Raw genomic sequence first — 27,068 nt, forward strand, 5'->3', positions numbered from 1 at the left:
TCAGGAACGGTAGGCTGCAAAGTCCCGTGCTGGCACGTAGGGCTGGTAGTGCTTTCGGGTGGGCCCCGGCCTGCGAGGTGTCATGTTCATGTAGTCACTCTGAAGCATCCTGTTTCTCTTACTCTTCATCTGCAGAAAAGAGAAATGTCACTGTGAAGGGGGCCAGGGACACAGAGGGAGATATCTGGGAGGAGTGCTAAGATTTGGGGGCAACTCTTCAGAACACAGACAGTCAAAGGAAGCTGAACAAGCCAGAATTCACTGAGCACCTTGGACTTGCATAATCACCAATCAAACCCAACTACTTTGGACTCTTCCAGATTAACCTGAAAAATCTGAATCAAAGAAAGTATTTTAGAGAAATGCACCCGTTACTCTCAATGCAGCCATTTGAACTGAATTCCAAAAGCATATCTAATTAATATATCCGCTGCTGATATGTGAATATTCTTTTTTTTGTTTGTTTAATTTATTTATTTATTTATTTATTTATTTATTTTATTTATGGCTGTGTTGGGTCTTTGCTTCTATGCGAGGGCTTTCTCTAGTTGTGGCAAGTGGGGGCCACTCTTCATCGCGGTGCACGGGCCTCTCACTATCACGGCCTCTCTTGTTGCGGAGCACAGGCTCCGGACGCGCAAGCTCAGTAATTGTGGCTCACGGGCCCAGCTGCTCTGCGGCATGTGGGATCTTCCCAGACCAGGGCTCGAACCCGTGTCCCCTGCATTGGCAGGCAGATTCTCAACCACTGCGCCACCAGGGAAGCCCTATGTGAATATTCTTGAAGGCCCTTCCTCCTTTGAAAAGGTTAAGCATCCCCATTGCAATCTTCTTGTATTAGTCATTTGCTCAAGAAGCCATTTTTTTCATGATTAACCAAAGAGGACCTTCAGCCCTCCAGAGTCTGAAATAGTCACAATTTCATAGCAGTGGAGTCCAAATTAATTGGATGTTACAGTTCTAGACAACTAGATACCGTCCTATTCTTTTATATGTAAGTATATTTCCATAAAGACAATAGCGTCATTCATCTCCATCCCTCAGACACAGCTCCCTCTGGATGAATTTCTACCAGGAATGAGGGGTGATACTAACCCTAGAATAAGAGTTATACTCACCACGAATCTTAGCAAAGTTTTGACTGAGGGTTAGGAACATATTTTCTCAATCAGTGTGATGGTAAAATTTACATATTTGACAAAACTCCCATAAAAATTCTAAAAGTAGAAAGCCATCCAGATTTCTGGATTCAGAATTCTCTAGAATGAAAAAAAAAAAGTCTATTTCTTGGCACATAGGCCTGGCCTGATGCATAAGTAAATATTGATACGTTGGACATGAATGTCATGAACACCAGAATAAATAAACCAAAGACTGGCCTTATTTCCATGCACTCCTACCTGAGCCCTTCCCACCTTCCTTATCAAAGGGGCAGGAGTAAGTGTTAAAGGTTGGTAAAAAATGGACCTCCATATCACTAAATAAAACTAACATGTTTTCAGGCCTCATCTTTTGAGCTCTCAGCAGCATTCTAGATTATCCGTTCCCTTCTGAAATGCTTCTGTTTTGCCTTCCGCGAGGTGCTACCATCCCAGTTCTCATCCTGCCGCTCTGTGGCCGCTCCCTCCTTGCCTCCTCTGCAAGCTCATTCTTCTCTAACTAGCCGTTCAGCGTTAGAGTTCCTCACAGTTTGGTCCGAAGCCTTCTCCTCTACTCATGCCATCCTCTCTCCCTAGGCAACCTCATCCACATTCACAGTTTCAATTGCCGCCTATTCACCCAAATTTATATCTCTGGACTAGACCTCAAAGGTACTTTAAACTCAACATGTCCAAAAAGAAACTCAAGATCTTCCCCTAAAATCTGGTCTTTTCCAATGTTTCTCATCCCAGTGAGTGACACTACCATATACACAGTTGCCCATACCAGACCTCCCAAGCCTCATCCTTGACACCTCCAACTCCCTTATCCTCTGTCCCAGAGGACATATTACAACATCTGAAGACATTTTGGGTTGTCACACTGGGATGAATGCTACTGGCATCTAGTGGGCAGAGGCCAGAGACGCTGCTAAACATCCTACAATGCACAGGGCAGCCCCTGACAACAAAGGATTATCCAGCTCAAATGTCAGTAGTGCCAAGACTGAGAAATTCTGATCTGAAGAGTCTGATCATGAAAAAGAAAGGAATGAAAATGAAACAATGGATACAAGGTATATCACCAAGATAGAATGAATATTGTTAGACTGCCTGAGTCCTCCTTCTTGCTCATATTCAAAGATGACTGATGATTTGAGCCTGGGTGATCAGGAGGTTGATGGTCCATCCATAAGTATAAGGCAAGATGATAGGGAAAGTGGATTTGAAAGAGACTATCAATTCAGCTTTGGTCATTTGGGATTTGAGATGATGGATGGGGTTATCTAGCTGAAAGTAAGAAGAGGACAGCATTAAACAGACATAATTGGGGGATGCATTCAGGGAGAGGTAGCTATGGAAACCAAGGGGGTGAGGGAAGTTGCCCTTCAAACATCTTGGTTCTACATCCTTTCTATAAATAAAGGACTAGAGTTCTCTTGGGCACAGGGTTATGGCAGGGCAGGAGTAAGGCAAGGAACTGTCTGCCCCCAAATAAATGTGGAAGGCTGCCACTGATATCCTGGGAGGCATTAGAGTACCTACTCTAACCCTGATGACTTCCCTTGCCAGACTCCCAAGAGACAGACTTTGCTTCTGGACACTCAAATTAAACTATAGCTAGTTAGAGGGGCCCCCATAATGAAGAATGTCTTGGCTCTGAGGTTCTCTGGGTTGCACCAAAATTATGAAAGATCTGTTGCAATCCGCTCCCATGCTTACCCTCATGCTGTTATCAGATAGCAGATTTAGTCATTTTCACCCTAACTATAAACACAACAGTGGGATGGAAATGAGACATGCTGGGAACAGTATGCAGAACCCACAGTGTCCATGTTCATCTAGCATATGCGTATATGTGTGCAGAGTACTCACCTTACATGTCTGTGTGACTAAGTCATTTAGCCCTTCAACATTCACTGTCTGCTAAAGATGTGTGATTTCAGGACCACTCCTCCCTTCCTCTTCCTTCTACTCCCATCCTTACCAACTTGTTTCTCGGAAGCAGCAGAAAGACACAGGCATACACAGGGCAATTCATTTAAAAGGCACGGTCTTCAAGAACCCACTGGATTTAAAGGCAGATACTACCTGTACACACACTATTCACATTCCCCACAGTGTGATTTATAGTGGAGAAAACTGTGTTTTTTAAAGGCTCCTTTAGACTAAGAAGGAGAATGGGTTTACCAGCTCAACGGAGTGAATGGAGGATTGAGTGAGAGTAACAGGTGCTGGTCTATGGCTGCCTGGCAGAGGGGAGCTCTTTATTTATTCAAATGTCAGCAACAGGTCAAGAACTGAGATAGAATCTGCAGCTGTTCCCAGAAACCCACTCAGCCTAGAACTGCCTACGGCAGTACATCACAGACCCTCAGGAAGTTCCGGAAAACAGCAGCTTACACCAAGGCACAATGCAGACCAGCCAAAAATAGGATCCCAGAAAAGTACCCTGGAAATGGCTAAACTCTAGGGATCCCTGATGACCTGGCTGCCTATCTCAGCAAGGTGCCGGTTGCTTAAACAGTATCCGGAAAAGATGAGCCCTGGGTAAAAATGCTCTGTTATTCTATGAAATATACATATATATTTATTTCACACCCTTTTGGTCAGAGAGTACAAAGACCTATGTTTGAGATGCAAATAAAGAGTACTTCTTATTGCTAACCTAATTAACCACAAGAGGCCACAGAAGAAGATAAGGTATGCCAAGCACTGGGACTTCCCAATTTTCAGGGAGCTCATGAGACAGAATAAGACCAAAATAAGTTTTCTCAAGACAAAGCAAGATGAACCTCACTAGGAATTAGTAGTGCTGCCAAAGAAAAACATATTGCATTTAGGATGTTTCCAATTTAAAAGTAAACTTTTTAAACTCATTAGAAATAGAAGATACTTTTGTCCCTTGGGTAATTCGAGTCACTTAGCAAATTAGTCCCTGCTTATAGTAACTGATATTCTAGTGTATATTGACAATAAGTTTTAAATGGTGAGCAGTACCCTTCTGGCCACTGAAAGTTAAAACAGTTTTCCAAAACTACTTCTCACAAAACTAGTAAAGTACATTGACCTAGGTCAGCATACTACAGGGGAGCACCTGTCCTGGAAATGTACCCCATAAGGCACTGCACCTGGCTTTTAGATTAAGAAGTTGATATTTCAAGGGGATCAAGATAAAAACAAGAACTGAGATTCTAAATTCTAATGTTACTGGCAAACTCCACAGAGGTTCAAAGATGAAAGATAACTAGGATGAAGACACCAAGATCCAGACTCAACTGACATCAAAGGAAGAACTTAGGCAATATTTCACTACATAAAAAGCCCCCATCAGGGTTGGGCAACTTGAAGAAGGCAAGATAGGCAAATTCTCATGATCTGATATAAAGGATTTCCAGGAACAAGCAGCCACTTTGGTGGTTACAGATTTAGTTGGAGGTACAGATTAGGCAACAGGCAGCCTGACAAGCATCCATCTGCCCCCTAGTCTCCCAAAACGAGAGAAGCATTTGGGGAACAAGGGAGAGGCAAACTTTGGCAATAGGCCGACAAGAGTTTAAAAGGATCCCAGGCTGAATCTGTCCTTGGCCTGACTGTGAACCCAGGGCTGCCCTACTCCTCCACCACCCCGACCCTGCCCAGCACCAAGGCTATAGTAAATAGGATGGCTTCAACATGGCATGGCTTCCAGAAATCACTGATCCATGTATGAATTAGTTAGATGTATGGAATATGCCTTAAAGATAAGTATGATACTTCAGGCATACTCATTTAAGTCCTTAGTTTGGCCTCTATGGGGGTTATCAATTCATCAGTTCATAAGCATTCTTTAAGCACTAAGGTAAATGTACTTAATACCAGATGGATGGTGAATGTCAAGAGAAATAGTCCTATATCCTTGAGAAGCATACATATCCTGTTGAAGAAATGATTCATACATGAATCTAACTTCTAGAAAAAAATTCAAAGACAATATGGAATCAGTGTCACACTGTGTACATAAGAACTGGAAGTTTCTGAGTAAGAGAAAGGAAAGAAAATAAGGAGGTCCCTGCCTCACAGTAGATACGGTTATCAATATGCATTCAAATCTAGGCCAAAACTTCAACGTTGAAGAAGGTAGAGAAAAACACAACAAGTTTATTGCATGAACATTTGCAAAAGTTCGTAAACTCCAATTCAGTGGTAAGAGCTCAGAAAAGTCTAACTCCCATTATAGTTTCATAATGACAGCACCATACTTGGCCTCACAAAATTCAACTGCTTCAGAGGAGATAAAAATATGACTCAGATAAACAGACCTAGTTTCCTTGCTAGGTTTGAATGCATAATTTCAGTAGACAAATTTCTCATGATTTTTGACCCTGAACCAAAGTTATTCATTGGCTTCAGTTTCTTAGATTCCCAAGTCGCTTAGATTTTTATACATATGTATATATTAGAGCTATTTTATATGTCATAATGACATTGCAAAGTGGGGAGAAGAAAGGTAATTTTCTACCCTAATTTATCTCCCACACTTATTTACCTGTTTAGCTTCTTACTCTGCCTGGCCACTTAATCAGTGCCTTCTGGAACATAAACTCACATCAGATTTTTATCTCAGATAAAGTTGGATAGGCTAAAAGAGAACCTACTGAAACCTAGCAGGGAAAAAGAAAATAATCACATGTTCAACAGAAAATAAGCCACATAGGCAAAATTCTTGAATATGTCCAATTGCATATGCAGTAGAAAAGTTACATGAAAACAAGGCTGCTTCTCTTACCCAGCAGTTAGAAAGAGCCACTGTTGCTAGCAAGCTATAGAAAGCTAGGACTCCATTTACCACCACAAGTGCCCAAAATGGCTTAGAGGACTCAGGAGACTGGGGAGCTGGACAAAGATGTTTCTCTGAAAAATAGAATAGATTAGATTAAATGATATGGGAATGGCACTTGAGTACATTTCCTTCCTTCTTCCTAGAGGAGAATGTGAGAGGAATCAAAATATGCAAAATATCACTGGCTTAAGAGGTGTAGACTTCCTCATTGGTCTGTCCTCTTTGGGAGTTAGCCAACCCCACCACTGATCATGACCTAGTTTTCAAGACTGCGGTTGAAAACCATTACTTGAGAGTGGACATTGGTCGAGCCGTGCGTTACCTTTCACATGGATAATGGTCCCATTACTCTTCTCATTGTCTATGTAAGGAGGAGGATACAGAACCTCGATTTTGCAGAAATAAATATCCGTTTGGTTAACGTACAAATCCTGGAGGTAGAATGTCACTGTTTCGTTGCCCAAGTTCACAGTGCAGTTGAATTCCTTATTTGTAGACTGAAGTGACTTGGAGTGATTTCCATTCACAGCACAGACCTCCACAGCACTATCTACTCCCTTATAAAGGGATGCCCGGAACTCCTTCGAGAAGAGGTTGTAGGTATACTTGCAGCTGAGGTTGACCTCATTGTTGTTTACCACAAGCATGGGCGACTGATTCACCAAAATCTTGTTTTCTGGATGGGGAAAAAATCATTTGCTTAGAACAAGAATATAAGGACTTTTTTTTCTGAAGTCAAGATATGTTAATTAACAAAATAAACAGATACCCAGCAAAGGATTTCTCTTGGCAGATGAAGACGCAGGAGCTCTTTGGAAGATAATTATCCTGCGAGTTTACATTTTGATATTATTTTCATCCTCCTTTGAATGGAACAGTGGAGCATGTTTTCACTTGGAAGGCAGAACGTGGCCTTCCGTTGGCATTGAACATCACAGCTATGCATTTGGGATTTTTGAATCTGTGCTGAGGTTCCTAACATGTTAATCATGCTCAATTAATTTTCTAATTGAGTGTTTTACTTGGAAATGGCTTTTAACACCTGACATAAACAAATAGATTTGTATTTTAAGTTGTGATTCAGCATTTTGTGGAGGAATTTAAATGTTTTGAAACATTTTGACTTTTTTTTATTGGCTGTTCCAAGAGTAGGATAAAGAGGTAAGAAAAATGTAACCCAAAGAATTTAATTTATCCTCCATAGCAAATTCTGAAAACAGCCTTGTCAGGAAGTTTGCGTATTTGTTTCTTTAAATCACAGAAGATGGAAGAGGCCCAAGAGGCCCACGAGAGTTCTTTCTCTAGTCCATCTTCTACCTTTACGCTCTCCTAGTAAACGATCAAAGAATCTGGAGACCACCTCATCCAATCTCTTCACTTCTAAAGCAAAGAACCTGAAATCTGCATGATGGAAGAGAACATACCTATTCTATCTTGTTTTTTTCCCACTATACCCCATTCCCTAGCACATGACAATATATTCCCTTTTCTTGTAGTGACTGGATGAGGTCTAGAAACATTGGATGATCTGTCTAATATCACTGAGCAGATGGTGAGCAAAGCAAGGGCTAAAACCCAAGCAAACTACAACCACCTGAGCAATGGGCCACTTAAGCACTGAGAATCGACTTTGCAACCAACACTCTACAAAATTTCTTTAAAACAATAAATCACTTTGTGTCTTTTATTCAAAATTCAATACAAACAAAAAAACATTTTTGCTACTGTTTTTAGGTATACTAACAATTGTCTGCCTGTTCACATTTTTTTAAAAGGGTTATTTGAAGCAATACCCCCCAAACCCATACTAAAGGGTCAAATAATCTATTAAAATGAAATTTACAATCTAACCTGGATTTGAATCCATGTACTCAAGTATTTTGTTTTTGCTTTGGAGAAAACGGAGCTGCATAGAACTAAATCACTAATAGCTTTTCATCTCTTACATAGTTCTCAATGCTAGCTGTACATCAAGAACTTGTGCCTGGGTCCCATTCCCAAAAATTCTGATTTAACTGGTCTATGCTGGCGGAGAGAGGGATCGATTCTTTTCATTTTTTTATAACAACTGATTAAGATATAATTCATGTACCATAAAGCTCACCCTTTTTTTAAAGTTCACCCTTTTAAAGTAAACTTTAAAAGTTCAGTGGCTTTTTATTATATTCACAAAGCTGTGAATGGATCACCACTCTCTGATTCCAGAATATTTCATTACCCCCCAAAAGAAATCCCATACCCATTAGCAGTCCCCTCCCCATTCTTTCTTTTTTCCAGCCCCTGACAATCACTAATCTATTTTCTACCTCTATGGATTTGCCTATTCTGGACATTTCATATAAATGGGATCATCAATATGTTGCCTTTTTTTTTTTAACATCTTCATTGGAGTAAAATTGCTTTACAATGGTGTGCTAGTTTCTGCTTTATAACAAAGTGAATCAGCTATACGTATACATATATCCCCATATCTCCTCCCTCTTGCATCTCCCTCCCTCCCACCCTCCCTATCCCAACCCTCTAGGTGGTCACAAAGCACCAAGCTGATCTCCCTGTGCTATGCGGCTGCTTCCCACTAGCTATCGGTTTTACATTTGGTAGTGTATATATGTCCATGCCACTCTCTCACTTTGTCCCAGCTTACCCTTCCCCCTCCCCGTGTCCTCAGGTCCTTTCTCTAGTAGGTCTGAGTCTTTATTCCCATCCTGCCCCTAGGTTCTTCATGACCATTTTTTTTTTTTTTTTAGATTCCATATATATGCGTTAGCATACGGTATTTGTTTTTCTCTTTCTGACTTACTTCACTCTGTATGACAGACTCTAGGTCCACCCACCTCACTAAAAATAACTCAATTTCGTTTCTTTTTATGGCTGAGTAATATTCCATTGTATATATGTGCCACATCTTCTTTATCCATTCATCTGTCGGTGGACACTTAGGTTGCTTCCATGTCCTGGCTATTGTAAATAGAGCTGCAATGAACATTGTGGTACATGACTCTTTTAGAATTATGGTTTTCTCAGGGTATATGCCCAGTAGTGGGATGGCTGGGTCGTATGGTAGTTCTATGTTTAGTTTTTTGTTGCCTTTTGTATCTAGCTTCTTTCACTTAGCAGAATGATGTCAAGGTTCATCTATGTTGTAAATGTATCAGAACTTCATTCCTTTTCACGGCCAAATAATATCCCATCGTAAGGATATACCACATTTTGTTTCTTCATTCATTAGTTGCTTCCACTTGTTGGCTATTGTGAACAATGCTGCTATGAACATTCATGTACAAGTTTTTGTGTGGATGAATGTTCTCAATTCTCTTGGGTGTACACCTGGAGTGGCATTGCTGGGTCATTATGGTAACTTTGTACTTAACTTGTTAAGGAACTGCCAAACTGCCTCCTAAAACAACTGCACCATTTTACATCCCCACCAGCAGTGTATAAGGGTTCCAGTTTCTCCACATCCTTGCCAACACTTGCTGTTGTCCATCTTTTTTACCATAGCCATCCTAGAGTTATGAAGTGGTAGCTCATTGTGGTTTGATTTGCATTTCCCTAATGACTAATGATTTGAGCATTTTTTTCATGTACTTATTAGCCATTTGTATATCCTTTTTAGAGAAATGTCTATTTAGATCATTTGCCCACTTACCTGGGTTGTCTTGTTAGTGTTGAGTTATCAGAGTTCTTTACATATTTTTGATACAAGTTCCTTATCAAGATATGTGATTTGCAAATATTTTCTCCTATTTTATATGTCACGTTTGGCATTGGTTTAACAATTCCCCCGGTTGATTCTGATATTCAGTCAGGGTTGAAAACCACTATAGCCTAACAGAGTTCTCAAGCTGACAGCATATTAGAGTCATCTGGGAACTTTAAAAACCCTTGATTCCCAGGCCAATTAAATCAGAATCTTTGGGTGTAGGACCCAGATGTCAATATTTTTAAAGTTTCTCAGGAGATTCTAATTTGCAGTCAAGTTTGTGAAGCAGTGGCTTAACAGTTGACACTCACTTTTAGTCCTCAATTCATAGGCTTCCACTAGCATTTCCAATCTCATTTCCTTGAACCAAAACCCTCCCAGTTAGCCAGATCATTTAGGGACACTGTGGGTACTCATCTCTCTGTACTTTGTTCACCGACTCCATGGCCTACAATGTCTCTCCCTTCTCAGGTCTCAAAATGATTACTCTCTGTTCTACATTTTGAACACCTCTTGTTTCATAGGCTTCCATTTGTTTAACTTTTGATTTGTGTGTATTTCCTCTACACCCCTAGTTTCCAAGTCCCTTTTGAGCAAGGACAAGAGGTTATGTTTCTTTGCATGATACTGTGCAAACAATAGCATCTCATTAAATAATAAGTGAAAGATGGTGATCAGACTGTACCATTCTTATCAGCAGCTAGCTCTGCCTAGCATCTCATTAAGTCCTCATTCAAAATCTGTCTCAACAACAACTTTAGCTTCATTTATTATTCATTATAACAAATACTCTCTAAAAGCACTGAAAAGTAAACACGTAAAGACTCAAAAAGTTCAGCCTGTCTTGATAGGAAAACCCAACTCATTTTCTGTTTTGTTGTATCTTGCTTGGCCTTTTTCTTTGCTTACTTAGCAAGAATCACCGGGCCGGTTCTGATTGGAAGAGCCAACCCCAGCAAGAAATGCCAACATCTCTGCTCCTTTTCAGCTTAGGTATCTGTGTTTCTGCCTATTGAGGACTCCAGGAAGTGTGTTTCTGTTATTAATTACTTGAATTCTGTTCTAATGGGCATTCAAATTCTTCCTGATCTTCCTTTGAGAGCTGATGTGAGAAAAAAGATGAGAATAGGACTCCTTTGCAGGGATTTTTAAAAAGCAGGGAGGGGAAGCATGGGCAAGGAAACTGAGTAAGGCTGAAGAGAAATCCTGGACGGTTGCTCAGTTTGGCCTCCTTCTCCCAGCACCCACAGCAAGCTGGAGAGGGAGGGGGGCCAGAGAAGCTCAAGCATCTACACTCCAGTAGTTTGCTTAGTGCCTCTTGCATAACTCAGGGTGAGACACCTTCCCAAGAGGCACTGGGAGAGAGAAATTGATTTCCCAAAGGTAAGCAGGGCTCAGTGTCTATCCTTGGGCAGCTCACAAACTGGTGCGGGAAGAAAGATACAAAAACAGACAGCAACTTTAAAAAGAGTGGCAGAGTGATGTGCGAGTGTTTGTGAGGGCAACTGGGGAACCAACTAAGGATTTCTGGAGGAGGTGACTGCTGACCTGAGTCTTATAAGGCTTATGCACACATTGATTCAACAGGTTTTTATGAAGTAAAAGTTATCCTAGCTAAGATGAGTCTTTGTGTTAGGGGACGCGGGGGAGGTAGGAAAATGTGTGTTGGGGTAGGCGTGAGGTAGGGGACTGTGGGGAAGACAAAGACAAAGAGTAAAAAAAGAATAGTCTAGGCAGAGCAGATGAGGAGGGGAGAAAGAGTATGGCAGGTGTTGGGAATTGCACCTACCTGAATTTGCTGCACCTGAGTTGTAAAAGACAAGACTGGCAAGGTAAGCATAGTTCATAGGTTGGACTCTCTCCTGCAGGTAATGAGGACCTTTTGAAGGATTTCAAACAGAAGAGTCATACGTACAACTTTTCATTTTATATAGATCCCTTTAGCACAAAGGTGGAAGGTGAATTTGAAGAGAACAAGAGTGAAAACGTGGAGACCAGTTAGGATGCAATTGTAGTAGTCTAGGCAAGAGGTGATAAGGGTCTGAACTATGGTTAGAAAGAGGTGGATGAACTCAAGAAATATTTCCAGGCTGAAGTTGGCAGAACTCAGCATGGGTTTAGATGTGATGAGTGAGGGAGTTAAAAATGCTGTCCTCAGGCCACACCGACCAACCAGTAAGTAACACTGTTTTCCTTTTGCCTATGTCTTTTCTTCATTCATTCCATGACCGGAGCAGACAGCTCAGAAACTGAGGTGAACTTTGGACATCTGGGCTGTGAAGAAGACATTCTCCCAGCCTAGGGGATCATTGCAAAGAAAAAGGAAATTACCTCAAGGGTTCCTGGGCCCATAGTTGACTCCCTGGAGCTTAGTCAGTGTTTGCTCTTTTTCAGAAGAGAGAGAAGCAGTGGTCTTCCTCTACTTTCCTTCACAGAGCATGATATAATGAGATAACTGGAAGATAGATTTCCCTTCTGTTCATGATGGAGCCTCCAAATTCAAACCTCAGCATTGTTAAAACTGATCACATTTCTCCTGAGCCCATTCTCCCTCAGCGCTACAAAGTGAGAAACTTCTTAGGGAAGGACAATCTGAGGTCCCAGGATTTAGGCTGGCTGTTACTTATTCAATATTCCCCTGGTTGATGGCCTATCCAACAGCTGAGCAAGGGAAGGAAAAGTCACTTCTTGTGTGACCCTATGTACTAATATTTTGTTGGGAAAGAGCTTGAAAAATATTGGTTACGTGGTCATTTGAGGGAAAAGAGATGTCCAATTTATCTGTCAAGGTTTACTTTCCTCCCTCTTCTATGTCAGCACAGATCATTTTAAAATTAGGTACTATGCTTGAAGTATCAATAGTTCTCTTAATATGTGCTAGTGTGTGACAACAGCCTCCTAGCTGAGGGTGCAACTTGAATTCAAGTTTGACTGATAGAACGTCTTGTTTTTTAACATGTATCTCCTTATAGTACTTGCTTCCACCTTGATTCATGTCAATCATTCAGAGAAACCTAAGTGAGAAGCCATCTCATAGGACTTCAAAATCTACATCTGCTTTGGAGAGACACTAAAGGAAGGAAATTCACTTTGGGTGGTAGGAAAAGATAATCAATTGCTCTAAGTGATATTGAATATTTGTGATCATTATGACTTCCCATAGACACAGTAATCCTGATTGCTCTTATTTTTTCTTAAAAATGGAGCATGTGTGGAAATGCACACCCCTTACTCTGTGAGAGTAAAGTAATAACATGCATCAGTCAAAGCAACAAATAACCAGAACACCAAATGACATTTGGCTTTGATATGTATTTTGGTTCTCTGAGTTTCAGGGAATCTACAGTACTTCAGATGATTTAAGGACACACTGTAAAATTTAAGGACATATCTAGACTCAGAAGAAGAAATAAGAGAAATATTTAGCTTCCCCATACTAACTTCTGTTTGATTCCTTTTTGCTTTCCAGTTAGTGCTAGGAGTGGGAAGCATCCTTCTCATGTTAATTTTTTCTTAACAGACCTACCCCTTTCCCTGTAAATATTCGGTTTTCCCTCTTGTGAGTAGTTAGGCAAGGTCTGCCGGGGTCAAACCTACTAGGTTAAAAGACAGACATTGTCAATCTATCAGTTGTATTCGCTTCTGGTGTCAAAAGATTGGCTTGACTGACATGTCTCTAATTGAACTGGCAAGTTGTTTTGATGATGAATTTAGTGCTTTGCTTTTCAAAGCCTTTCCTAGCAGCTAAACTAGCTAAAGGTGTGGAGACAGGAAGCAGTAACCTCAAACCTCTTTCCCTCACAACTCCTCCTTGACAACAGGCAACATGAAGAGTAAGATTGGAGGTGAGAAGGTACTTATCTGCTACTTATGAGCAAGGCAGTGAGAGCTGAAAGATTTCCCACAGATAATCTGTGAATTTTGTGATATAGTTGACTTCTGGAAAATTGAAAGTTGCTTGTGCTTCCATGAGAAAGGGGGGAAGGGAGCTTGGTTACCAAAAACAAAACAAAACAAAACTTTCCCTTTTTGCCTATGGTAAATAGGTCAATTACTATAATAATAAACAACTTTCTGCACAGGTGGAGTGGATAACCATCTCTAAGGTGTGGCTCCAAACACCAGAGAAGGAACCCTGACCCTAAAAGGACACTCCCCACCAGCTCAGTTAATGTTTTGATTTCAAAATACGGTGAAGCCTAAAATGCAATGTGGGAAATACATTGACAAATTAGTAACTATGGTCTATATTCATAGGGCTACAAAGTGCTTTCTCCTGTTTTATCTCATATAAACTCCACATTAACCTGTGAAATAAATAAGCAGGACAGTCATCTTTATGCCCATTTTATAGATGAGGAAACTGAGGTCAAAAAGGTCTAATTCTTGCTCAAGGTTACAGGACAAGTACATGACCCTTAGGACTTGGCTCAAGCCTCATCACTTCTAATCTAGTGTTCTTTTCCCTCTGCCAGGTTGCATCAAATTTTCAATCAATTTTGGTGATTGTTTCTAGACCTTCTCAAAGTTGGACTTGATAGTTGGATGGCACAGAAGTGAGACTTAGGGAGGAGAATAACATTGAGCAGGGGAGTAAATGGAGTGGGAAGAGGACAGGACCAAGATAAATTTCATTTTCTACCCCGTTTTGCTGGAATACCATCCCGCAAAAAGTGCTCAGCTGGAAGGGAAGTTGGAGATGATTTCAGCCAATCCCTTATTTTACACAAGAGGCAACTGAAAACCAAAGAAGTAAATGGCTTTCTAAACAAGGTCACAGAAATTGTGGAAGAACTAAGATATTATTTATTTATGATTCTAGGAGTAATATTTTAAATCATGAATGAATAGAAAACCAATTTTGTACATTCAGCAAGTTTGACTTGATTTCATGTCAATCTTGACTTTTTCATATTTAGAAAAAGTCTGTTACCAAACTTGCTTTGTCTCTACACAAAAGATTTTTTTACAACTGCAGAGACTCCCTGAAGGTCATAGATGGATTCCAGATAAAGCCTACAGACAATATGGTCCCATGAAATGCCTCTTATAAATTATTTCAGATCCACACGCAATAATTACACCATTGCAGCAATTCCATTTCAGCTTGCCCATGTGTCCAAAAGAGTTTGAACACAAACATTAGTCAATGCATAAAATCACTTTCAGTCTAAACCTCATTGGGCAAACCCTTAACTTCAGGGCCTTTGTGAATTACATTTATTTGTCATGATTAATTTACGATATTCCATCTTTCCTTTTCCTTATCATAGCACCATAGAGAAATCAAATGGCACACAGAGGCTGGTGAACCAGAGAGTGGAATACGCAGCACTCAAGACTGAAGGCCGCATTCCTTAACTAAAGTTAAGGAAGCCCTAAAAAAGATAGAGTACACGTTTCTTTAGCAATGTCATTGCCCTTTGACCTCTTGACCTTGTCAATGTCCATTGACCTCTTAAGAACTTTATTGGGTTCCATCTCTGCACACCATGATCAGAGTTTCTTCTGCAGTTTAACCATCAGGTTGTAAAGATCCTAATCACGTTGCTTCCTTTTTAAAATTCTGACTGAACAGAATTTAGCATGTTAGGCGGGAACCAAAGAAAATGAAGCTTTCTCTTTTCAACCATCTTGCCCTGTGATGTTTGTGAACACATTGTGAAGGTGACACTGGTTTCCCTGGCACAGAACACCTCCCTCCTGACCACAGAACTGGTGAAGTTACCGTAACTTTCCTCTGAGCACGTTTCCTGTTCAGGCCCAGGATACCTTTCAACACATGGCCATCTGAGCACTTCCTCCTTTTGCAGACTCCATAAGGGGCAGGCTGACCATAGGCCAAGGCAGTGTTTGCTCAGGAACTTGTAAGGCGAACTGTGCTTTCTGGGAGGAGAGGCATGCTCAACCATCTGGGCTCTGGTAACTCTAGCTTGTGGCTTGGATTCATAGAGATGCGAGAAAGAGGAACACAAGACACTCAGACTACAGCATCTTTCACCATCCTCCTCAGTGAAAACAAAGAGAAAAACAAAGCTATCAAACTTTGAATGGCTCCAGACTCTCTGAAATCCATGTCAAAATGGGAAAAAAGAAAAAAAAGTAATTCAGATTATGTTTTCAAAATAACTTTGTGGTCATTTCATCTAGTTTCCTGTTGACTGTCATCTTGAAACTCTCCTCATTTTCACAAGGAATAGAGATTTAAGGAAAGCCTCTCCAAAAAAAAAAAAAAAAGTCTTTGAAAAAGCATGGTTCATATACGTATACATGGTCTCATTCAGGATCTTAGCAGAAAACAGATGGCACTCTCAAAACTGGGCAATAGGAGGTGGGTTTATTTATAATAAGACTCTTGGCAGTGGTTTGGAACCACAGGGGATAGTACTAGAACCTGTAGCTCATAGCAGCAGAGTTATAACCATGCTCAGATCTAAAGGGGCAAGGGGAGGAAGAGGTTCCAGAATCAGAAGGAAAAGAGAATTGTGTTGAGGAGGCCACCATGACAGAAGCAATGACTTCTGTAGGGAAAAACAGTCAGGCCAAGCAACCAGCCCTGCCCAAGATTGCATATGCACAACCTGAAAGTTATATCAAGCACATTAACTCTTACCAAGAGCAAGTGTGACTTTCAAACAAAATCTAAAGAGACCTTAGTTCAAACAAGTACATACGATTACAGATGATAATAGAAATAGAAGTTGCTATTGGCCAGCACCAGTCTAAGCACCACCTTTAGCCTTGATCTGTGTTTCCAGACAGGCAAACACTGTCATGTAGAGGACCATCATCCTTGGCCTTTTAAAAAATTGTTGTGCTCCAAGCAACTGTCAGAAAGTAACTCAGAGGTCAGATAGTAGCAAAAAGTCCCATCCAAGCACCTAGACCTAAGACACTAATTATTGAGAGAGAAAAATTATCAATACAATCAATGAATTCTTTCTGAAAAGAAATTTCAATGTGTCAGAAAATTGTTCTGGTATGCTGACTTCTGCCTTGACAAAGTCAAGCATTCACTCAGCAAATAAATAATGGGGCCTATAGTACTAGGTTCTTAGGAGATGGGAAGATGTAAAAGAAGCTGCAGCCTCTTCCTTCTAGGAGAAGTCCTAAAGCAGGTTCACAGTTAGCTACACTCCAAAACCAGGTTTGGTGTGTGAACCCTGTAGAGGGTCACTGACAGTCACACGGAAGAGCCCTTGTTTCCAGACAAGATGAGTCTTCTTCTGTACAGACTGACCTTTAACTGGGCCGTGAACTTTCGAGTAAATTTAGACAGGCTAAGGTAAAGGAAATGCCCTTTAGTGTAAGGGCTTATTGGGAACAAGGTGAGCATTCCATTTACATAGGGGGGACGTAAGTGAAGATGGCTGATACCAATCATGGAGAACCTTTATAATGCCAAGAAAAAGGCACATGGATTTTACTAGAAAGGCAATGGGAGACATTGAAAACACCTGAGCTGAGACAGGGATGGTAAGTACCACTTTGGCAAGATGAACACAGAGGGGCACGTGCATTTTCTTGGAGCGAGGGCAGGGCTGAGGCAGAGACCGGTCAGGAGGCTGAGCCAGTAACATCAGTGTGAGCTCCTAGGGCCTGAGCTGCAGAGGTAGCAGCTGGGATAGAAAGGATGGACAAGGTGTTGGTGCTGGGTTATGCTTGGTGATGGTGAACAGGAATGAAAATGACGTGGAGTTCATGGACTGGCTAAGGGACTATTAACAAAATTAGCTACGTGAAGAGAGGAAATCTGTTTGGAAAAAAAGCTGTTGGGTTTTAGATATGTTGGGTCTGAGGGGTAGGTAAGGCATCCTGGAGGAAAGGTCCAGGAGTTTGATGAGTCGGACTAGAGCTCAAGAAAGTCAGAGATAGACATGTACATTGGGATGTCATCTGTATTAGGGTGACAGTTATTATTAAACCTGCTAAAAAAACCACTACCTGTACTACAACCCATCCCTACCACTCAGAGACACTACCCAGCTATGCAGGGTATGAGCACTCTAGGACCAAAACTTCCTAAACACAAGGCAACATAAACTTGGGTGTGATGTGACCCAGGCCCTACCACTCAAGGGTCTGTGTTGTCCTCTCAGCTCCTAATGCTGGAAGAACCATCTGAGAGGACAACATGACAGAGCACCTTAATTTACATGAAAGAGCTACCTATACCAAAAGCCACCAGACCATTCCAAAAATCAAATTTTATTACCTTAAAAGGTTACCTATAGTTCAGATAGCAGGTAATCAGGGCTTTATAGCTTTCTACATAAATATTATGACAGTAATCCAGTTAACAGATACCCACAGGTATCTAGAGACCTCATGTATTAATATATTATATCCTAAATACATATTTTAATCTGGTAACCAAATTTGGGAACCATATTTTCCTCCTGAGCCACCATCATTCTAAACCCTCATTCAAAACAACTCTGTAAAGAAGACGACAGTACATTTTTCCTGTCTGTTTCGTTCTCCCTAAATCTTATACCTTTGCAAAGTCTGCTTAGGGCCACCTTAGCACATTCAGATTCTTCTACATAAGAGTCATGGCCTGGAAGTTTGAAAATAATTACTGTGTTAAACTTTAACATTATGTCAGAAGATAGGGGAGAACAAAGGCAATATTGTCCCCCAAAACTCTGCAGTCATTTCTAAGCACATTAGCATCTAAGATCCTGGTTCACAGTCTCTCCAAACAATTTCCAAGATGGCTGGGTGCAGTTCTCATATTTTCTCTATCATATCATAAGAGCATCCACAAAGGGGTGGGGTAGTTGAGTTGCCTTGCTAGAGCTGATAAAAGCTAGAGCTTTTATCCCACTTAAGAAGCATTTTTGAGCCAGAAATAGACCTGAGATGCCTTTTCGTCCAACCCCCTCGTATACCAGATGAGGAAATGAAGGCCTAGAAAAGTTAAGTCAGAGTGTAACAAACTAAAACTCTTCATTACATCCCCTTACCTTGATAAATCAGGGGTTTTAGATTTTGAGTTTGGAAAAAGAATAACAGACGTGGCCTCCCTAAAGTCAAGGGCAAGCCACCATGTCCTTTCTCTGAAAAGCACAGAGAGTCGCTAAGATTAACATCCCTGACTGGAAACTGGAGCCCTGCCTGTGATGCTGGGCAGGCTTGGTCTGAACCTTGTGACCCTGTTATCACAGCCATGAGCTGAGGCCAAGCCCAGCTACAGTGTGCAGTTTTGAAGACTCAAGCAAATTTACAATACAAACAGGTTAACTCTTCAAAGTCGAGGTATATACTATCCCAGTGGCCCTTGTTGAGACAGGTTTAACACTATGACCTGTCTTGAGAGAATCAAACATATATATATATTTGCCAGTATGGAACCACTCATCTACGCTGGCTTCATCCTAACACATCTCTACCCCTATAAATCTCTTCCCTTCCTCCTGTTCTTCTTAGACATTTGTCCTCCTCTCGCTAATACTCCCATTCTCCAAATCTCCATCCCCATCTCCTCAAGAAAACTGCCTCCGTCCTCTTGTTTTTCTCTCCCTCTTCCTCTTGTCTTTCCTAATAGCCCTCTCTCTCCTCCACCCATGCAACACACTCAAAACAAACACTAGGCTCCTTCCACCTGTCGAATATAATTAAGTCACTCAGTTGCAAACATTCATTACACACCTACTATGTACAAAATACCGTGGTAAACATTATAAGTGTTATAAGTTCCTGATTGTCTTCACTTTATCTGGCAATTTCCTCTCCTTTTCACTCTCTCAATTTTGTCCCCCTCCACCTTTTCTTAAACCTTTGAAGTGTTATCTTCCTTCCCCCTCACTTGCCTAAACTCCGAAGCCCCAAATGGCCTCCTTTTAGCCGAAACCAATGGCCTTTCCAAGTCATTAGTCACTTCTCCTTCCCTTATGCAGTCAATGCCATTGACCACTGTCTCTTTGGAAACTCTTTCCGCTTCTGGCTCTAGTGACATTCCACGAGCCTCATTCCCCTTTTCCCTCCCCAAACACGTTCTCTGTCTCCTTCACTAGCTCATCCTGCTCTTCAGCTGACTCCAAACCAGGCCTATTTTCCAGACTCCGTTCAACACTCCGCTTTTCTACAGTTATACCCTCTCCTTTCTATTAGCTATTCATATCCATGGCTTCAATTTTATTCTAAAGTTGAGGATGCCTAAATATTTTACTCTTACCCAGTTCCCATGTCTTCAGCTTTGTACCAGACATCTTTCTGATACCTCAAGTCCTTACTTCAGACTCAGTGTGTCTAAAGTTAAACACTAGTTTCCTCCAGAACTCAGTTACACAACATCTTGATTTCAGGCAGAGACACCACCATTCCTCTTAAGCCTAAAATCTTGGCATCATTCTTTATCCCTCCCTCTCTTTCACAAACCAGGCACTAAGTCCTGACATTTCTACTTTCAAAACATCTCTCAGAATAGTCACTCCTTTCTATTCCCACCTTTGCCACCCAAATCCTATGACCCTCTTCCTGACAAAGTGACAAAGTGTTCTAACATGATCTCCTGGTCCCTAGTCTCCATACACTCTGGACCATCCTGCTTCCACAAACTTTCAGCTGTTTCCCAATATCTTGAAAATGAAGTTTGAATTTCTATTATCAGTATTCAATCCTTTGTTGGACCTGACTCTACCCTGCCTCTCCAAGCCTCTATACATTCAGACTGGTCAACTGTTCCAAGAACATGCAATGATATTCCTGGTTTAATTTCTTCATTTGCATTTCTTCTCCTTCCTGTGGCAACATGGCTTTGGTAAGAAGATGAACCCTGGAGCAAGCATGTATGGATTGGCTCACTTACTAACTGTGTGACCACAGGCAAGTTGTTCTATCTGCTTCATGCCTCAGTTTTCCCATCTTATAGACAAGATAATCATAGTAACTACCTCAAAGGATTTAAGGAAAGAATAAATGATTTAATACAGGGAAAGCCACATAGAACAGTGTCTGGCACATTATAAGAGCAAAATAAATATTAGCTGGCAATTATTATTAATAACATTATGCATTCACATCCTATCTAGCTTTAAAGTCCAGCTTAATTCCCAGCTTTCCGTAAAAGCTTACTATTTATTTTATGCTGCCTCATTTTAGTACTAATTCATTCATTTCCTTCAACAAATATTTGTCCAACACCTACAATGATTCCTGCACTGTAGATAGTACCGAGGTTATAAGGATGGATATGACATGATCCTGCCTGCAAGGAGCTCACAGTCTAGGGGGAAAAAAACAGATGTATCAACACACAATAATAATTTTAGGAACCCTGATGAGGAAAGAAGTCCCTCACTTTGCCATGTAGGGTCTCAGAGAAGACTTCTTCAGATGAGAGGACTAGGGGACATAACAGATTACAAGAATAATATACGCAAAGCCATTAAGGCATCAAATAGCACGATGAGGTAGGAAACTGCCAAGTTTCATTTATCTGTTTCCAGCTGTTATATCCTGTCACATATAGTCTTCTCAACTAGATCTGAAGTCCGTAAAAGCACAGAGAACTTGATTAATTACACAAGCAGTTCTTGTGTGCTAATGAAGTCTTTATATTTCTTTTCCTCTTTTTATATTCCTTCAGATCCCAATAGAGACTAAAATATAACAGAGGTTTAATAAATATTTGTTAGATTGTGTTACACTCCCATTGGGGCTCCTCTTATAAAACCGTAATAAAGGCTGAATACCCAGGGAAAGCTTCCTCAGGGAGATGGATCTTGCACTAAAGACATAAAGTGAAAGTCAAGTAGGATTTGGATGTGTGGAAAGGGAGAGGGAATTCCAAAAGGGAAACAGTATCAGAAAGGTCATAAACATGGAGTGCAGGTGTGTGAGACATTGAAGAAACCCTCAGTATTGAGGTTAAGGATCTTGTATTAGGGTATAAAAGGAGATATATCGGATAAGTACAATGGGTCCAGACTAAAAGCATCCCAAAATGCCAGGAAACATTGCAATGTCATCTTTCTGTTAGCATCTTCGAGGAACCATCAACACAACTTCCTCTTCTATAAATTGAGAGATGTCTAAGTTCCCTCCCATCTCTAAAAAATGTCTGTGGTTGAATTCAACAGTTCTGTGGATGCTTTGGCTTATCATTGTTTTCCATAAAATAAATCAGCATGGATAGGAAATCATTCACAGTGGTCCTAAATTGAAAGAGAAAAAAAATTCTGGAAAGGTTTCACAGTTCTCATTTTTAACTTCATTGTAGCTCAAACTGGGTTTTTGTATCAGTCACAGAACCTAAAACAGCACGTACAAGATGTTAATAAATACCTATGGAATGAGCACATGAAAGAAGATCTGTCTTCCCAAAGCATAAGAAGGAGCAGGAAATTTAGAGAACAGTAACTTACTAACACCCTGTTTTAGTCCCCACAGGAGTCTCACGGTGGGAGGAGATGTTCTTCTCCTCCTATGTGCCCATTCTCATCCACCTTCTATGGGATAGAGTCTGTTAATTGGAAATGGAACGCTCCTGGACTCAACATTGCTGAAGCTGGTCTTAAATTATGTACGCTTATTATTAGTACTGTTGAATTTCAACACAAGTCCTCAGGTCACATGGAAGCTGCAAACACAGCCACAGTGATGTTCTGACACTTTATCACATGTCAAGTATCCCTAAGAAATGAAAAGCACAGCCCTCTATCTTCTCAAGTTTAAAAAAAAGAAACACCCACCTAAGTCCTTAACAGGGGAATCCATGTCATTGTTAAAAATGTAAGACATGTCAATAATTTAGATTCTTGTGTGAGAGAATGGGTAATGACCAGGAGTTACTGTTATAATCAATACGTTAAGTGGTGGACTGTGAGCCAGAGAGGTGACTCAGATACTGCAGAAAGGGGCTCACAAGTAGATTAGAGGTCAGAGTGAACTGTGAGTGGGTGACTCTTATGACACCATCAGGAACCATTAACCTGGTTACCTTGGCAACCAGAGTCCCCAAGATAATAAAGATGATGACAAATGAAAAAGATGACGGTAATGGTGATGCAGAGATAAAGTTGCAGCTCAGAGTTAAGTAAGAAATTCACCACCACCATGCGTTTGTCTTCCAACAGTGAAAATATAAACTCACATAACCTGAATGGTCACACACAGACTAAATTAAGATGCCTATTAAATCAGCATTGAAATCCTAAGGCCCAAGAAGTCTAAACTCTCTTTTTCACGTCCTCTAATAAAGGGCTGAGTAGCCCTCGAACCCATCCAGGACACCTCTCTTCTAGTGTTGAGAGTCATTAAAATGAGAGTAATAAGCAAGAAATCAGACACCTACTTTCCGTAGGGCTTGGGTTACCTTCCCTCCGGCTTCTGGGACCAATTCTCATGCAACCATTCTCAGACCGAAAGTTCTGGGTACATTTTTTGATGACAACATCATGTCATTGACCAAAAAGGGTCAAAGAAATTAACATAAAAGAGACATAGATTCCTCAACAAGTCTTAGAAAACCAGATACCCCTTCAGTCTGTCACAAAGCCACCCAGATACCATTTTTTTCCTGAAGTTCAGCTAAACTATCTACTGAGAAGAAAAGTCCCAGCCTCTGTGAAGTTTTATAAATAAGAAATGTCTTGAAGAAAAAGGCAAACAAAACTTTAACCAAGATGAAAAGGAAAAAGGATAAATAACTGTGCTCTGAAGGAGGGCCTGCCCTCTGATTTTCAGACAAGAAAGTCTGCAATGAACCGTGTATCCTTATCAATGCCTATATGCGTTAATAAAGAGCTATTGTCTTAGAGATGATAAGCCACAAATGGAATTTTCTTCTGGGATGTTGGTGGCCTAATAATTTTCATTTTGTAAATGTCAACACACTGCATGCAGGAAATACTTGGAGGAAGATAGCCACCCATGATAAAAGGTGAATGGTAGTCACATGGCATTTTGATACTCATGAAAATAGAGTAAGGGTATTAAAAAGGAGGATGGTTTATGTTTAAAGGAAAGGCAGCGAGATCCTCCCCCACCCCCCATAGTAAAGGTTTGAATGTGAGAGATTCAGAGTAACGATCACAGATTCATTTCTTTTTCTAATCTATCTGTGAAAATGACTCATTCTATTTCCTGGTATTGATATATTGGTATTAATTTTACATTCCTTGCTGTAAAAGTTCTTTCTGGATGGTTGCCTTTAAAAAAAAAAAGTATCTTAGGGTGTGAAAGCAGAGTAAAACCAATTCTTAAGCAATGGCTACACTTTTGAAATGTCCATCAAGTTTACTGGAACTGACAAAACACCCAGTCAATTTTTTAACAGTCAGAAGAACTGGCTACTGTGTGTGGGGTGTCATGTAGAGACAGCAAGCTGCTGGTTACATTGCATTTTCTATGTCCATCTTTCTACCTTACTTCCCCAAGCCCCGCCTTGGAGCAGCACTTTCCTGAGAGAGGTAAATGGTTCTTTTTGTGTACAACTACCTCAGAGGGGTCATTTGCTGAACTAAAAATAAGGTCTTTAATTACCTTGCTTTGCCGATGGTTTTTTACTAAATACCAATCATTTTCCTGCCTTCTGTGCCTCTCTCAGAAAAAGAAGTGCTGGGGGGGAATGCAGCAGCACTGGAGAAACCAGTCGTGTTCGAATTGGCCGTTTTTGACAGTTCCTTTGCTAGGGTTTGGGAAGAAATGAAAAGAAATGCTCTCGTGAAAAAAAAAAAATTGTGTCGTCCTGATTTTTGCCTTCATCATGGATGATTAGCTTGCTGAAAAATAACCAATATTGGCTGAAAAACCTATGAACAATGCTATATATTATAGGCACACTTCTATCATCAACCACGAATTGATTCCCTTTCAAAGGCCTGAAGTTCTAAGCTGGATTCATATTCCAAAATCCAACAAAATCCTCTATTGTGGATCTCAATTGCACAATTATCTGGTAGAAAACACATCATGTTAGTAAAGAAACTGTGTAAGTTAAGGTTTTCTCATGCTTCCTAAGTCATACTTCTTTAATTTAGCCATAAAGATCTTTCTATAGTGTTATTAATCATGGAGCGTCAGGTTAGGTTTAAAATACTTCATAGAAAAAGTATTTTAAGCTATGCTGTGAGGCAATGAGTTGGAATTATTAAATTAGTCGGGGGAAAACTCTTCTTCATACACACACACACACACACACACACACACACACACACACATATCTCAACACAGACATAGAAGTAGTCTCTCACAATCTTAGGGAGGACAAGTACACTTTGACCAGCAAATTTCCTTAACTGTAACTTCTTCATGTAGGGTAAAGACAGAAACAAAAAACACATGGAAGATTTTGCACCACTGATTAGAATGGATCATTAGACATTTTTGTACGTTGTAATTATTTTTTCTCATAAGTTTTCTTACTGGAAGAGACATTTTGAAAGTGCCTTCTCTACCTCTTTCCTACTTCATTAGATGGCCACTCAGCGTCAAATCTTAAAAGTTTTTATGGGGGTGAGTTGGCATTTGAAAAGTAGAAGTACCTCAAAGTCAAAAACAGTTTCCATGTGTATGAACTCTTCACTGCTTTTCTAGCTATCCCCTTTTAATAAACGTTCTAAAGGAAGAATATAAAGCTTTGAGTCTTACAAAACATATCTTCAAAGGAGTGTGAATGAAATGATGATGAATGGCTCTCCACAAAGAAAAATATTTTGTGTACAATTACCAATTTTAAAATTTTCTGTCAGAGTGAGGCTTCTCTCTCTTTTCTGCCCATTCTTTACTGCCTAATAAATTAAGAAATTTTAAATACTCTTTAAAAATAAATTTTAGAGATCCCTTAAAAACAAAGTTTTTTTAAATCGATGTTGAAGATTCTTTTAAACTATACTTGGTAATTCTCAATGCTGGGTACCAGCTATTGGAGCATAACCTATCTCATCACCTGTTCATGTCTTTCATTATATCAACACCTTTTATAAATACACTCAATTTGTAAACGTGCTTACTGGCACCTCAGACAACAAAATGGATGGGTATATATGTAACTAGCGTACTTGTGCTGGTTGGGTAATTATATTCTTTGGAGGTCATGTACATGATATTTAAGAACAACAAAAAATCATGCAGTCCCCACACTACCAAAATAAGTGAGAAAGAAAATGGAAGATACTGGCTTTTCAATGTATCTTCAAGGGAAAAATAACTATCCTTATTTCAATATGCCGATTAACCCATATCAGTCCAATTTTTGAGCCAAGTGGGACACTTTTCTAACTCTGAGAACAAGTTGAACAAACATCTGACTCCAGCCCACATAAGCAACAAACTCTTTCCTTTTGAAATTGTAATTTTCCAAAGATGATTTAACCTTGGACATATCTGGAGCTAAGAAATTATAAAGCACATCATGTTAGGTGGAGTAGCACAGGCTCTAGAGTCAGACTAAAGTAGTTCAGACCCTGGTTCCAATAACTCCTATATGTATATCCTTAGCCAAATTAACATTCCTACCCCCATCTCTTCATCTGAAATGCGGTTAACTGTGATAGTGTCAAGTTTTTTAGTCTCACCCCATCACCACTGGAAACGTAAAAGAATTTCAACCTAAGAAAATAGATTTCAGCCAACTGTTAAAAAAAAAAAAAACTAATTTATTAGCATCTGTATTGTACCAGCTTCTGTGACAACTCCATAATTCATTCTGGCACTCATTCAGTTCAGGTAGACATGGTAATTACAACCAACATTTATCTTGCTAGCCAAGCACTGACTGTGCTAAACATTTCACATGGATTGTTTCCTTTTTATCCTCACAATGACCTTGAGATGAGGTTATTATCGTCCCCATTTTACAGGCAAGGAAACTGAGGCTTAGAGAGTTTAAACACTAGCCTAAGCTCAGCTAGCAAGAAATGGATCTGCACTGTGAATCCAGGCAGTCCAAGTCCAGAGCTTTCAGAACCAACCTGCTTACAGCAATTTTCTTACATTTCAAAATATATATGTATAGACAAAAGCTAACGATTCTTGGGACACTATCAACTGATAGCTAAATAAATCTGATTTCATTCCAAAGGCAGTTCGTTAAAATATTTTGCTGGCTGTAGTCTGAGAATCAGTGAGTTTCTAAATAACAGGTTGCCATTCATAGCAAAAACTACACTTCAAATGTCCAAATTTCATGAGTTCTTTGAAATTTGAAAATGAACCAAAGACCGCAAAAGAAAACGTTGGGGGAGGAAAGAAATCAAAATTGTTTACCTGCTACTTGAATTGAGGGGAAGAAGTTGAGAGCCAGGACCAGCCTGAGGATCATCGTGCTAACGGTGGGCCAGGGCTCCCGCCCCTCCTCCCTGAGAAGCCCAAGTGTGAGGTGAGCTGGAGACGCACCTGAGCAACCTGACTCGTCATCCACAGCCACCACCACCGACTTACTTCTCTCAGGGCACAT

The 27,068-nt window shown here is 40.3% G+C and overlaps 1 protein-coding gene across 1 annotated transcript; it reads right to left on the reverse strand.

Annotated features, from left to right (window-relative positions):
* Positions 1-27,068, reverse strand: CD28 (CD28 molecule). Its single transcript, XM_068543821.1, has 4 exons — positions 26,879-27,068; positions 6,284-6,637; positions 5,908-6,032; positions 1-129 (listed from the first exon to the last, which is right to left on the reverse strand). The coding sequence occupies exons 1-4, from the start codon at positions 27,066-27,068 to the stop codon at positions 1-3; spliced, it is 798 nt and encodes a 265-aa protein (XP_068399922.1).

Source organism: Eschrichtius robustus, chromosome 5, assembly GCF_028021215.1.
Source record: "Eschrichtius robustus isolate mEscRob2 chromosome 5, mEscRob2.pri, whole genome shotgun sequence".
In the NCBI taxonomy this organism is placed as follows: Eukaryota; Metazoa; Chordata; class Mammalia; order Artiodactyla; family Eschrichtiidae; genus Eschrichtius; species Eschrichtius robustus.

Coding starts and splice junctions, on each gene's coding strand:
- CD28 (XM_068543821.1), bottom strand. CDS start 27,068: ATGTGCCCTGAGAGAAGTAAGTCGGTGGTGGTGGCTGTGGATGACGAG. Junction 6,638..26,878: donor CCCCTCAATTCAAGTAGCAG/GTAAACAATTTT, acceptor TTCCCCATCCAG/AAAACAAGATTTTGGTGAAT. Junction 130..5,907: donor TGGCTCTTTCTAACTGCTGG/GTAAGAGAAGCA, acceptor TCTTTTCTGCAG/ATGAAGAGTAAGAGAAACAG.